The following is a 13443-nucleotide window of genomic DNA, read 5'->3' as shown; positions in this document are numbered from 1 at the left end:
TATATATATAAAATTTTAATTTTGTAAGACCCATCCACACAATTTGACCCCTTACTCCCCTAGAGTACCATCACCAAACCTTTTAGAAAAAAAAAGAAAGAAAAAGAGAAAAAAAAAAAAAAACAAAAAAAATATACAAAAGAAAAGAAAAGAAACACCACGACTACCCAATATTTTAACAATATGCTCGTTGTTGCTAAAAGCTTGACAACTTTTTTTCGTATGTTTCATTTCCTTACAAAAATGTTCATTTTTCGTTTATTTTCTTGTGTCTTTTTTTCTTTTTTCTTTTTTTCTTTTTCTTTTTTCTTTTTTTTTTTAATCATCATCATTATTTTTATTATTATCGTTTCGTTATAATATTTTCATTTTGTTGGCATGGCTCGCGCCACTTTTTGTTTAAAGAAGCCCCTTCAACCAGCCAAACACCCACCCACCCATCCAGCCTTGTTCAAAGCAAATCAAAAAGCACAAAAAAAAAAGAAAAGAAAAAAACTACAAAAGAAAAAAGAAAGAAATAAAGAAAAAAGAAAAAAAATTGGTTTCGTACAATTGCATAGACTGAAAAAAGTGTGGATGATTAAAATTGAACGATTGAAAAACGACGATTATTAATATCGGTTCGTTCGAACCTTTTGTTTGTTACATTTTCAGGATTCTTTGCTGGGCTTGGTTGGAGTAACGAAAGTATTGGAAACAATCGTCGTGTATCTTCGAGAAATAACAACGTGGATGGGAACGTGCCAGGACCGTTGACACCCCAACGACGTGCTAGGCTACATTGTCCTGGACGACATCATCAAGGAAGGAACAACAATAATCGTTCATTGGGTAATAGCATAACAACAACTTCGGGACACGATCGTCGCCATAATTGCGGTAGATGTGGCAAAAGTTATAAAAATGCTTATATACTTAAAAGACACATATTGTACGAATGCGGCAAAGCACCCTCATTCAGTTGTCCCCATTGCGCGTTCAGCTCGAAATACGAAAGAAATTTAAAAGCCCATATAAATCATCGTCACGTAGACGTCCAATCATCGCAATCGGCTACCGCCCTCAATCAAAGGGCCTGAAGAAGAAAACGTCTGGTTTTTCCTTCGGTTTTTCGCTCTCCGCTCCTTTAAAAAAACAATCCTTTCCTTCCCATCCTAAAAACGTCAAAACTGAAGTGTTTTTTACCGACTGGGATTCATTTATTTCTTTTTTTTTGCTTTGATTTTATGTAGTTTTTTAGGCTGAGAGAGATGTTTATCCGATATTGAAATTCAATCCTCCCCCATTATTGTGATTTTTACAAGATATGTTATATAATACTTCTTTGCTTTTTTCTATTTCTTTCTTTCTTTCCGTAATTTTTACTTCGTTAAAGTTGATTTTTTTTTTATCGTATTCTTATGGTTTCTAGTCTTTTTGGTGAGTGATATAGGGAAATTTATATCGTTTCGTATATTTTGTTTTTCTTTTAATATTTTCTATTTATTTATACGCGGTGCTGAGAATTTGTGCAAAAGCAATCGTAAGATTATAATATAAAATCGGTTTTGTTTTCTTTTATTATTTTTTTTCTTCTTTTGTTATTTTTATATATTCTTCCCCTAAAGAGAGAAAAGAATCTTGTTAGGAATATATATATATTTAATCTATTATTTTTTTTTTCTAACCCCTAACTAGTCTTCCCTCGTTTCGTTATTTAACGAACTATTACCAAATAAATGATATACACGTATAAATACAGGTAAACGAAAAATTAATGAAATGATTATACAAATTAATTATCCCCATAGTCGAGATCTTTTGAATTATCTTTTTTTTTTATCTATTCGCAAGAACGAAACAAAGAAAACAAATGGTTTATTTAAAATATCTCGATAAATGGTAATTAATTTTTATTGTTGAAATCCATTAGAAATTTTTGGTTATATTTATTTCCTGTATATATATATTAATCAAACGTACGTAACACACTCTTCCGATTAGAATAATTATCTTATATAAGTTAGATACATATAATATTATTTATCGATTTTCCATTAACATTCTTTTATCCTCGAGTTTTAAACAAAACGAAAAGAAAAAAAAAAAAAAAAAAAAGAAAATATATTTACAAGTAATAATATATAATAATATAATGAAATTAAATGAAATCTCGTTGTGCCATACGACGAAGTCGTTTTATCGATAATAGGACGTTTCAAACGGGTGTAGCCGTAGTGATGTATCTCTGTGTATATTAAAATATATTTAATAAAAAAAAAAATATATATATATATACATATAAATGAAAAATGACAAAAAAAGAGAAGCAAGAAAAGTATTACCAATATCGCAAAAAATTACGAACCCCCGTATCATCACGCGGTTTCAGTGGTGATAAGTAAAAATGGGGAAAGAAATTTAAAAAAGAAGAAAAAAAGATAAGTAAAGTAAAAAAGAAAGAATAAAAGAAAGAAAGAAAAATAATAAATATAATATAAGTAATTTTCAAGTAGTATATACTCTCTATATTGTGACAATATTAAATATATATATATATATAATTGAAATTGCAATTATATGCAATTTATTATTCGCTTAGCGATTTTTGCTTCGTAATACGTTATTTAATCGTATATAGCATACAAATACACTCATACATATGTACACTTACGAACACAAACACACATACACATATACACACAAATTTATTTAAATATAATAATAAACATTGTGAGATATTAAAAAAAAAGACAAAAGAAAATAAAAATCACTGTGTCGATACATACGTAAAAAAAGAAAGAGAAAAAATGAATAAAATGGGGGAACGAAAGAATGTAAAAAAAAATACGAAGGAAAAAGTTGGGGAAAAATAACTCGACCCCATAAACCCGATAAATGACGAATCAAAATCGAAAATTAATGGGAAAGAAAAAAAAGGAAAAAAAGAAAAAAAAGAAAGAAAAAGGAAAAAAAAAAGAAGAAGAAGAAGAATTTAAGGATCCAGCCATATTGAAAAAAAAAGTGGCGATAATAACTTTTTAAATTAGCCGTTGTTGTTGGATTTATTTAAAACGCGATATTTAGAAACGATTAGGGGGATTGTAAGCGATAAATATATATAACATAACTATTATTATCGCATTGTTAAATATTTTAATAGATTTTTGAATTAGAATAACTCGAGAGCGGTGGAGAAGAAGAGGGGATAGGAGGAGATGCGAAAGTTTTTCTTTTTTTTTTTTTTTTCGTTTCATTATAACATGTTCGATTCGTTTCATTCGTATATTAATTAAAATTTAGTCAAGATATTTATTAAATTTATGCGTGGGTAAAAAAGGGAAGGAAGAAAAAATTGATTTTTAAAAAAAAAAAAAAAAAAAGGAAAAAAAAAAGAAAACTCGTTCGATTGCATTTAATTTTGGAATTAATTTTGTCGATGTATTTTATTGTTTTATTTTTTTGCGGATAGAACAAAAAAAAAATGGCTAAATCTCCTCCCCTCCATCCCGAGAATTTGTTTCGTATCCGGAACAACGTAATATGGGATAGATAGAAAAATTTTAACGAGTTCCGATTATTTTTCTACTAATTGTAAATGACTTTAACGATAAGTGCGCGATGATCTCACGTAAAAAAAAAAAAAAAAGGAAAAGAAACAAAACGAACGAAAGAAAGATGAACGATAATAAAATGCATAATGGGATCGTTGTTTAAAACAAAAACAAAAACAAAAAAAAGGAAAAAAAAAGAAACAATAAAAAAAAGGCGAATTCGTCTCGTAATTTCAATTCGAAGCAACGAATCCGAACGAATCCTGTTTCCAAATATTACGCGATTAATATTACCTTGACATTATTATACATATATATATATACATTTCCCCCCCCCACTTTAGCTCTCTAGCAAAACCGTAAATTTAAGAAATACTCTCGTAATTAAGAAAAAGAAAAAAAAATGGAACAAAATTCGAGATGTGAAAGAAAAAAGAGAAAATAAATAAATAAAAAAAAAACAAAAAAAGATACAAATACAATGGAAACTAATAAAAAATGAATCTAAAATGGAAACCCAATGACACGTCACGAATAATTCAAAAATGCAAACGCTATATAAATAAAACAAGAAAAATATCTAGTCATAGGAAATAAATGTAAAAAAACAAAAGGATTACGCGATCAGAACAGAAAATAGGATAATATTAACAGGAAATAAAATAAAAATTTACACAACAAATAGATCTAAGAATAATGAAAAGAAAAGAAGAAGGAGAAAAAAAAATACATAGAAAAAAAAAATTAAAAAATATAATATCTTTTTAATTATTATTATTATTATTATTATTATATTTTGTTCGAATAAAAATATTTCGTGAGAGACGATGAAATTTAATGAACAAAAGAAATTAGCTGTGAATAATAAAAAAATAGCTTTCGCGTATTATTGTTTAATTTATAATTATTAACAATTAATAACGTGTAGAATCGTCTAGTCTTGATAGCTGGCCTAAGCCGGCCACGATTTATTATTATAAACGTAGTTTATTGAAAATAGAGAATAACTATATTTGAATCAAAAGATTTCATATATATATATATAAATAAATAAATAATATAAATGTATACATAATACATATACATACTTATCTTATATAACGCATTAATATAACAAAAAAAGAAATGGACAAGAAAATCGTAAATCGTACGCCAATGGTGTTGTTATAAAAGAAAAGAGTAAATAAATAAATAAATAAATGAATATTCTCATATAATTGTGACAGTGAGTACTGTCAAAAATGATATGGTTAAAATTTATTTGCTATAATTTATTTCAATCAAATTAATTATTCTAATTCTGTATGACTCAGTTCTCTCTGTCATAATTATTGGCAGGTAAATAAAAAAAGGAGAATAAAGAAAAATAAATAAATAAAAATTGAAAAACAAAGAAAAAGATAAAAGGGAAAAAAAAATAAAAGAAGAAGTGAAAATAAAATAAGAGAAATATGGATAATAATTTATTAATTATTTAATTAATAACGTGTGTGTCTTTCCAAAGCTTGGCCGAGAGTGAAGATATAATTTAATAATAATAATAATAATAATAATAATAATCATAATAATAATATAAATCAAAATAAATGGAACAAATATAAATGCAAGCTTTGAAAGAAAAAGAATTTTCTTTTAAACGAAGAGAAAAAAAGCGTAAAAATTAAAAATTAAAAAATACACACGCATAATACGATAAACATTAATTTGTTAAACTTAATCTCAACGTTAAAATAATAAAGATATGATATCAATCGAAGGGAATAATTAGTGAGAGAGAAATGAAAGAGAAAAATTTGAGACCCATTGTATACACACATATATACATATAAATATGTATATACATGTATATATACATATACTCGCTTATATAATATTCCACATTAATAAATTAAATATTAATTTTTCTCGAGAGCCCAACGAATAATTTCGAGACATTGTACTCGATCAAGGACCAAAGATAAAGATAAAAGATAAAAATGAAGATGATGAGGACTCGTATTTAAAAGAAAAAAAAAACAAAAACAAAAAATAAGAATAAAGTGAAATAAAATAAAAGAGAAAGAGATCAAAAGATAAAGCAAAAGAAAGAAAAAAAAGGGGGGGAAAAAAATAAAAAAAAACGCATTAAACAAATAATACAATAATGAATAAAATTAAAAGAGCAAATTTTTATTCTTGTCACTTGGAAGAAAATGAACACACACATACATTACAGATGATACGTATTTAATGTATTAACACACGTATTTCCTCTCGGCCGATAATAAATCAGCAAATGAAAAGAAAAAAAAAAAAAAGAAGAAAAAAGAAAAAAATGAAAAAATATAGAAAAGGGTGAATCGAAGACAACAACAACAACAACAACAAAAATAACGAACTAGCTCGTTATAGATGCGTCGTAAAATAAATTAAAAAGAAAATAAGATAAGACGCAAACCTAATGCAATAATTTTTGTTCTAGCTTGCTACGTCTAGATAAAAAATATTCAACAAAAATACTCTCGTATTTTCTAAAACATACAAACATACACACAAATACACGCCCTTGCTTCTTACCTTTCTCTCTCTATCTATCTATCTATCTATCTATCTATCTATCTATCTATTTATCTATCTCTTTCTTATTCTAGTATTTTTTAAATATTTATCTTTCTAAATTTATTTCTCTCTTTCTTGCACTAACTCTTTCTCTCTCTCTCTCTCTCTTTCTCTCTCTTTTTCTATCTTTCTTTAGTTTAACAAAAATATTGATATTATTTTTAAGAAATATATCTTTATTTTTGTTTAATGTATTACAAGTCTGATATAGCAAAACGTTTATTTTTCTAATTTTAATTAGAATAGCATGGCAATGATTTTTTCGAATTTTATACTTTTTTAATTTTTAATTTTTTTTTTCTTCGTTTTTGTTAGTTTTTTTTTTGTTTTTTTGTTAAAAAAACATTCGTTCGGATGGAAGAACGAACTCGCGTTGCCAATGAAATAATTATTATCAAATAATCATACGCGTTATATTAAATTTTTCTTTGAATTAGAAAAATTCATAGAATTAATATATATAAACGAGATAAGAGATTTACTTTGTAATAATAAAAGTGTGAACACAATTATTGAAATCGATAATTTCGAATATCATTTTCTCTCACTTTCATTCACTCTCTCTCTCTCTCTCTCTCACTCTCTCTCGCTCTCTCTCTTTCTCTCTCTCCCTCTCTCTCTTTCTCTTTCTCTCTGTTTCTCTCTATCTGTCTCTCTCTTCTTCTCCCTAAATACGTGATAAGTGTTTTTCTTCTAAAATAAAAAAAAGAAAAAAGATTTGTTTGTTTTCTTTTGCAAAAATTCCGCGACGTTAAAATGTTAAACTTGTGAACAGTGCCAAAGAGAGATAGACGACGAACAATATTTTTCGTGTCTTTTTTTTTTATTATTATTATTATTAAATGTAAGAGTATCGCGGTGTCTCCGAATGTGCCTAAAAAAAAAAAAAAAAATAATAAAATAAAATAAAATAAGAAAAACAAGAGAAGTATATAGAAATAACAAGAAGAACAAACAACACACGACAAATAAAAAATGATCGCGCGAAATTTAATAATGCGAAAATATGAAAAGAATTAAGGAAAAGGCGTGTTCGATATGAAATTAAAAGAAAACAAAAAATGGTGTCGCACGTTAGATTTTTGATTTTTTTTTGTTTTAATTCTTCCTTGTGATAAAAATAATTTTTTATACTTTCCCAATGTGATTATTTCTCCTGATATCATATAAATAAATAATTAAATAAATAAACGATCGTGTATATACATATATTAGCGTGCGTTTTTAAATTACACGTCAACGTTGGTATCAAACACGTTAAAGTTTGAAACCGAAAAACAAAAATAAAAGAAACAGGTCTTCCAAATAAATCTCAAGCCAAACATTATTAATTTTTTTTTCGTCCCCCCATTAATAAAACTGAGGAGAAATAGAGGAGTAGGGTTGTTAGGAATCTACGGGGTTGGAAGGGGGAGAGGGATGGGGGAAGGTTTGAGGGAGATTGAAAAAGAGTCGAGAGTGTTCATTGGAACGGGATTTTGTTGTTTAAAAAAAAAAAACAACAAAAAGAGAGAAGAAATGAAGTAATTGTTTAACCGTTATATATTATTATCATTATAATCAAAAATAAATGAACAAGAAGATAAAGTATTTTCATTGAAATTTAAAACTGAAAAAAAAAAAAAAGAAAAAACGAACAAATTTGATTAATTTGCGCGTAAAAAAAATTCACTAACAAGGAACATTAAGACTGAGTAAGAAAAAGAAATTGCGAGAAGTGTGTGAGAGAGAGATATTAATAATTAATTAATTACGATATGTATGCGTATTTACGTGTTAATTATCATCGACAGATATTTTTGTGCCAATATTACACATTATTCGTTATTTTTATGATTATTATTATTATCTCATTATTATTATTATTATTATTATTATTATTAATAAAATAACTATGTAATTTAAGTGTAATTAGAATGCAATACTCGAGTGCATCGAGCACGAGATGCCTATAGTTGTTTAATAAACAGATAATACCAAATAAAATTTACGAACGTACACGAGTGAGTATATATGCGAACGAATTGACAAATTTTGAGCCGAAGGTAAAAACAAAAAATTTGTTTGATTCACTATTAACTTTTTTATTTTAAACATTTTCAAAAAGAAGAAAAAATAAAAAGAATTTTCTTTTCTATGATAAAAAATGCTCGAAATTATTCAATCCGATCGTTAATATATACTCGTGTGTGTACGCGAATAAATATATATTATATAATACATATTAATTATACATAGAAAAAAAAAAAAAAAAAAAAAAAAAAAAATACACGCACGTGCATACATACGTTGATATATATGTGTGTGTGTGTGTTTAATAATACTTGAACGAATGAGGAAAGAGTGCGTACTGATTATTATGAGATAAAACGAATGACATGTTATGAGAATGATTTAATTATATGATTTATAAAAACAAGAAGAAAAAAATCGGCTTTATTTTCTTGCATACACAATTTGTATAAAGAATTTAATATTTTTAATTTCTGCTTACATTATCGTAACTTTTACCATTAGATCATTCTCATAATCACCGACTCACGTATATATATATATATATACCATGTGTAGAAATTAAAAATTAATTATTAAGCGAGTTAATTTCTATTTTTTCTTTTTTTTTCAAAATTTCGAATTTTTGAAAAGAAAGAGAGAGAGAGAAAAAAAAAGAATAGAAAATCGAACGGAGAACGAGAAAGATTAGGAGCAAAGATGAAAAATAAAAAAAGAAAATTAAAAAAAAGAAAAAAAAAAGTAAAAATATATATATATAATGTACGAAAAGAATGAAAAATACCTCTAGCATTTAAGGAGATCGATGATAATAATTAGCCAGTAAGAATGCGTTCACATTGTAGAGAGAAACAGCCAAAAGAAAAAAAAAAAGAAAAAAAATATATATATACATACATAATATACATGTATAATATATTAATACATATACATATATCTAATTCTATTATTTTTTTTTTTTTGTTATATTCCTTAGTTTCGTTGCGTTTTACGATAAAACAAATAACAAAATTCAAGATAAAAAATAATTTGTAAATGCGATAATGCGATGATTACAAGAGAGAGAGAGAGAGAGAAAGAGAGAGAGAGAGAGAGAGAGAGAGAGAGAGAGAGAGAGAGAAAGAAATATAAAATATATAATATATCATAATTAAAGAAGAAAATAATAAACATTGGTATGGAAGGATAAGAGGATATTGAATTAATTGAAATAATAAAAAATTAAATATTAATTACACACACAGAATGATATTAAAATAAAAAGATAAAAAGAAGGAGAAGAAGAAGAAGAAGAGGAAAATATAATTGCGATTGGAATGAGAACGCATTGCGCCTGCCTCGTGTTAAATTATGTATACAAAAAAAAACACGTATTATAAAATATTAACTTACGTTTCAAACAAATAATTATTATGCGAGTTCGAGATTATGTGATTGCTATTATTCCCCATTAACTCTCTCTATGTGTATTCACTGATAAGGCCATATTGTGTTTAGCCGAGGATAACTCGAGATATAATATATATAAAATATATATATATATATTATATAAATAAATAAAGAATTCAATTTAATTATTCAAATAATTTCACACACACGGTTAAAATTATTTTCTTCTATTGTCGTTTAACGAATATTCTCTAATTGAGAATAAATTTCTTAAAAGAAATTATAAAAAAAAGAAAAGAAAAGAAAAGAAATTAATATTAATACAACAACGATAATCATTATTTTCTCCCACAATCCTGTTTTTAATTTCTTTTACCATCCCTCTTTGTATGATATTTATTTATTTGATTTGTGATTTTTGTTTTATTTCGATAATATTAATTATTATTGATTTCTATATTAATTGTTCATTTCTTTCTTTTTTATTTCAGGAATAAAGAAGCTGACCGACGCGTTCTACGTGAATTTCGTTTCGTTTGTTTGTTTTTTTTTAAATTTTATTTCTTTTTCTTTTTCTTTTTATGTAAATATATAAATATAACTCACAAACGTTTGTTTCCATTTTTAGGTATCCCCTACTAAGAACATTATGATGGTCGTCGTTTATCAAAGAAAAACTTCAACAAATGGAACGCGAAGATCATTCAATAATAGTAATCGAATTATACAACGGACTGATGACAGATGACGACGCGATTAATTCGAAATGGGAAAATATTTATATCACATATTTAAAAATTGGTATATATATATTCAATTGGAAATTTGGTTGCTTTTTTTTTTTTTTTATTAAGGAAAAAAAAAAAAAAGAAAAAACAAAATTATATTCATCGACGTGTCTCGATGTTATTCAATTGAATTATTGTTTATTATCTCTGTGTTTATAATCCTTCGAACAATGTTCACAATCTCCGTTCCGAAATTATTTTTCATTACGTATAAATTGTAAAATATTACTAGGCGTAAATATCGCTAAGTACGTTGACCCACCAAAAACAAACATTTCACGAAAAGTATAAACTAATGAATTTTCATCGATCATTACAAATTATTTTGGCTATATATGGTATATTTGAATAATTCATTTAAATTAATCGATTAAATACTAACTTACAACGTGTCTAAAATCGTCCCACCCCACCGTGATAATACCCCCTCCCTCCCTCCCTTTGACAAAACGAAGGGCAAAATAAATTACACGCACACGCTCCCGCATCCCACCAACAAACAAACAAACAAATGAAAATCGATGATACTTGCAAAATTAATCTCTTGCTTTCTCTATTTTCGGGTATTTGTTTGTATTTTCATTTTTTTTCTTTTTCTTTTTTTTTTTTCAATCCTTTTTTTTCATCCCTTTTTTTCCTCGAATTATTTTTTTTTTTTTCAGATCTTTTTTCGTGGACCATGGCGAATGAAGATCGGCCTTCGATCATCAATGGAGAGGAATCTATGCGTTACGGCTGCATATGCGGAAAAACTTATAAACAAAAAGCGTCACTTTCGAAACATCAACGTTTCGTTTGCGGCAAAAGCAGTAACGATAAGAATTTTCTTTGCCCGTATTGTTACAAATCATTTCGTTATCGCGATTATTTGAAACGACATATATCGAGTTTTTGCAAGGTAGTTAGAAAATTGCACGCCGGTATAGAAATTAAAACCGTTCGAAATAAAAGGAATGTTAATAGATTGACGAAATTTAGAAAGAATTGCAAGAGATCATTTGATCAACCGTAAATAATTGCCGAACAATTTCATTGTAATATCATTCTTCCTTCGTTGAAAATATTCCGAGAAAGTTTGTTTTTATTTCATAAGATAACGTTAAATTTTACAACGACAACAACAAAAATCTTATAATTTCATTTTAAGATTACAAAATAGTATTTACGTTTAATATGATTAATTATAACAATAATTATTTTCTTTTTTTTTGTTTATAGTTAAATCACTTTATTATTATTTTCTACCTTATTATTATGGACTATTTATCTTTGTGTAGTGGAATAGAGGATATATGTTATTTTTATTTTCTAATTACTTATAAAACACATATTTTTATTTTCTATTAGTATTAAATAGAGAGTCAACACGTTTATTTTTACGTTTATATTAAATTAATTTTAATGTAAGACAAAATATATTATACCTATGATTATAAATAAATGCAACTACTAATATTATTATTATTTATTTTTTTCTTTCAATTATTACGATAGTGAACTTCTTCCAAAGAAAAAGAAACAAAAGAAAAAAAATGTCTAATCTATCCAAAAATCTATTTCCCCCGATTCCCCTCCACCACCCCTCACCCATCCTTCATTATTCGTTGTTTTTGTTTTTTTTTTTTCGAAATTGTTTATGAGAAGAAATTAATCGGCACGGGTGCGTGTGAAGAATAAAAATGATTCGATGGGAAGGTAATTATAATCTTTCACATAATTTCGTTCGTTTTTACAGAAAATTTGGTTAAAATTAATAATTTAACACGTTCTCGGGGTTATATAACTGACACGTTTTTTTTATTATTATTTTCAGATATTCAAAGAGAAAGGAGAAAGAAAAAAAGAGACAAGCAATTTGAGAAGCAGCCGGAAAATGTTCAATGCGAGATGAAAAAATAAACCGAATGAACATAAATTAGGAGGAAAACAAAAATATACTAGGTGTACCAAGGTTTATATCGTTCAAACTAATTAGATCATATTTTACGAATGGAAATAAGAGAAAAGTGTTATTCACACCTGTGTCACACACTTATTTCAATTTTTATTTTTATTTATAACTTAATTAAATATAAATCAAACTTCTGATAACATTTTTTTTCTTTTGATTTCTACTCGTAGAATATGCCTTTACAGTTTGATTTGTAAACCTCAGGACACAACCTTTACATATCTGTACGCACATTTACGTTAAAAATATTATCTGAGATAAGTGTAATCAATATTATTAATAGATATATATATTTTTATATTATCAATAAATATAGGTTGTGGTGTGTTCAAGCGGAAATAGAAAAAAAAACGAAAGACAATTAAAATAGAACAACAAAAATTACTATATTTTCTTTCATCTTGTGATGTTTTTCCCCCAAGATTAAAAGATGGTTCTTCGACACGTTGGATAAAAAATGTCACATCTGAGAAGAAATTACTATACCTTCTATGGACCACTTCAAAAATGAACAAAATAATTCATTATATTTACAGGTAAGATCATTTAAATATGATTGATATATTAATTCAACACTAACATTAATACTTATTCACTTACAAACATATACACGTTATTTAAAAATTAATATTAAATAATAAGATAGGAAGAAAAAAAAAAACAATTTTTGAATGAAAACTTTCATTGCAAGGAAAGATAGAATATATATTTTTTTGATTAAAAAATTATTAAATAATAATAAGATCGACGTTTTTTTTATTTTTTATGTCTTTATGACTCTCTCTCTCTCTCTCTCTCTCTCTTTTTTTTCTTTCTCTTTCTCTTTGTTTTCAATTAATTAATTTTTCCTGTATCCTTTGTTTCTTCTTTTACAGAAAATTCATCAAAGAAGATCTCTCGAACGCGAAACATTAAAGTTCTGGTGGTAAAGTTTTCAACTTTCTGAAGATTTCTTACAAAGCACAGAAGATTTTTTACAATGGAACAATTCTTCCTAACGATGAAAATGTTACAGGTTTTCAAAATTCAACGTTTCGAAGAAATAAAAAAGAACAAAAAAGAAAAACGGAGACACACACACACACACAACACACACAAATAAAATGAATTCTAATATTCGACGTTGCTTAGTATTTTCTTCTATGTACAATATATCGATATAAAATTGAAA

At 26.3% G+C, this 13443-nt stretch overlaps 1 protein-coding gene across 6 annotated transcripts in view; it reads left to right on the top strand.

The window, feature by feature from the left end:
* LOC106788730 (longitudinals lacking protein, isoforms A/B/D/L-like) overlaps positions 1-13443 on the top strand; it is a 267171-nt gene that overhangs the window by 225487 nt on the left and 28241 nt on the right. The window contains exon 7 of one of the 6 annotated variants that reach the window (XM_014752260.1): positions 10984-11348. The exons of 4 other annotated variants lie outside the window; for them this stretch is intronic. In XM_014752260.1, the coding sequence (XP_014607746.1) occupies positions 10984-11333 (350 nt within the window). In that variant the 3' untranslated portion in view covers positions 11334-11348. Of the gene's footprint in view, positions 1-654; positions 2947-10983; positions 11349-13443 lie in introns of those variants that run through there. One more of the 6 variants, XM_014752243.1, reaches the window with a different exon arrangement.

Source organism: Polistes canadensis, unplaced genomic scaffold (assembly GCF_001313835.1).
Source record: "Polistes canadensis isolate GaletaPanama2010 unplaced genomic scaffold, ASM131383v1 scaffold_152, whole genome shotgun sequence".
NCBI lineage: Eukaryota > Metazoa > Arthropoda > Insecta > Hymenoptera > Vespidae > Polistes > Polistes canadensis.
The sequence above is the reverse complement of the archived record's forward strand: the minus strand, read 5'-3'. Positions and strand labels throughout refer to the sequence as shown.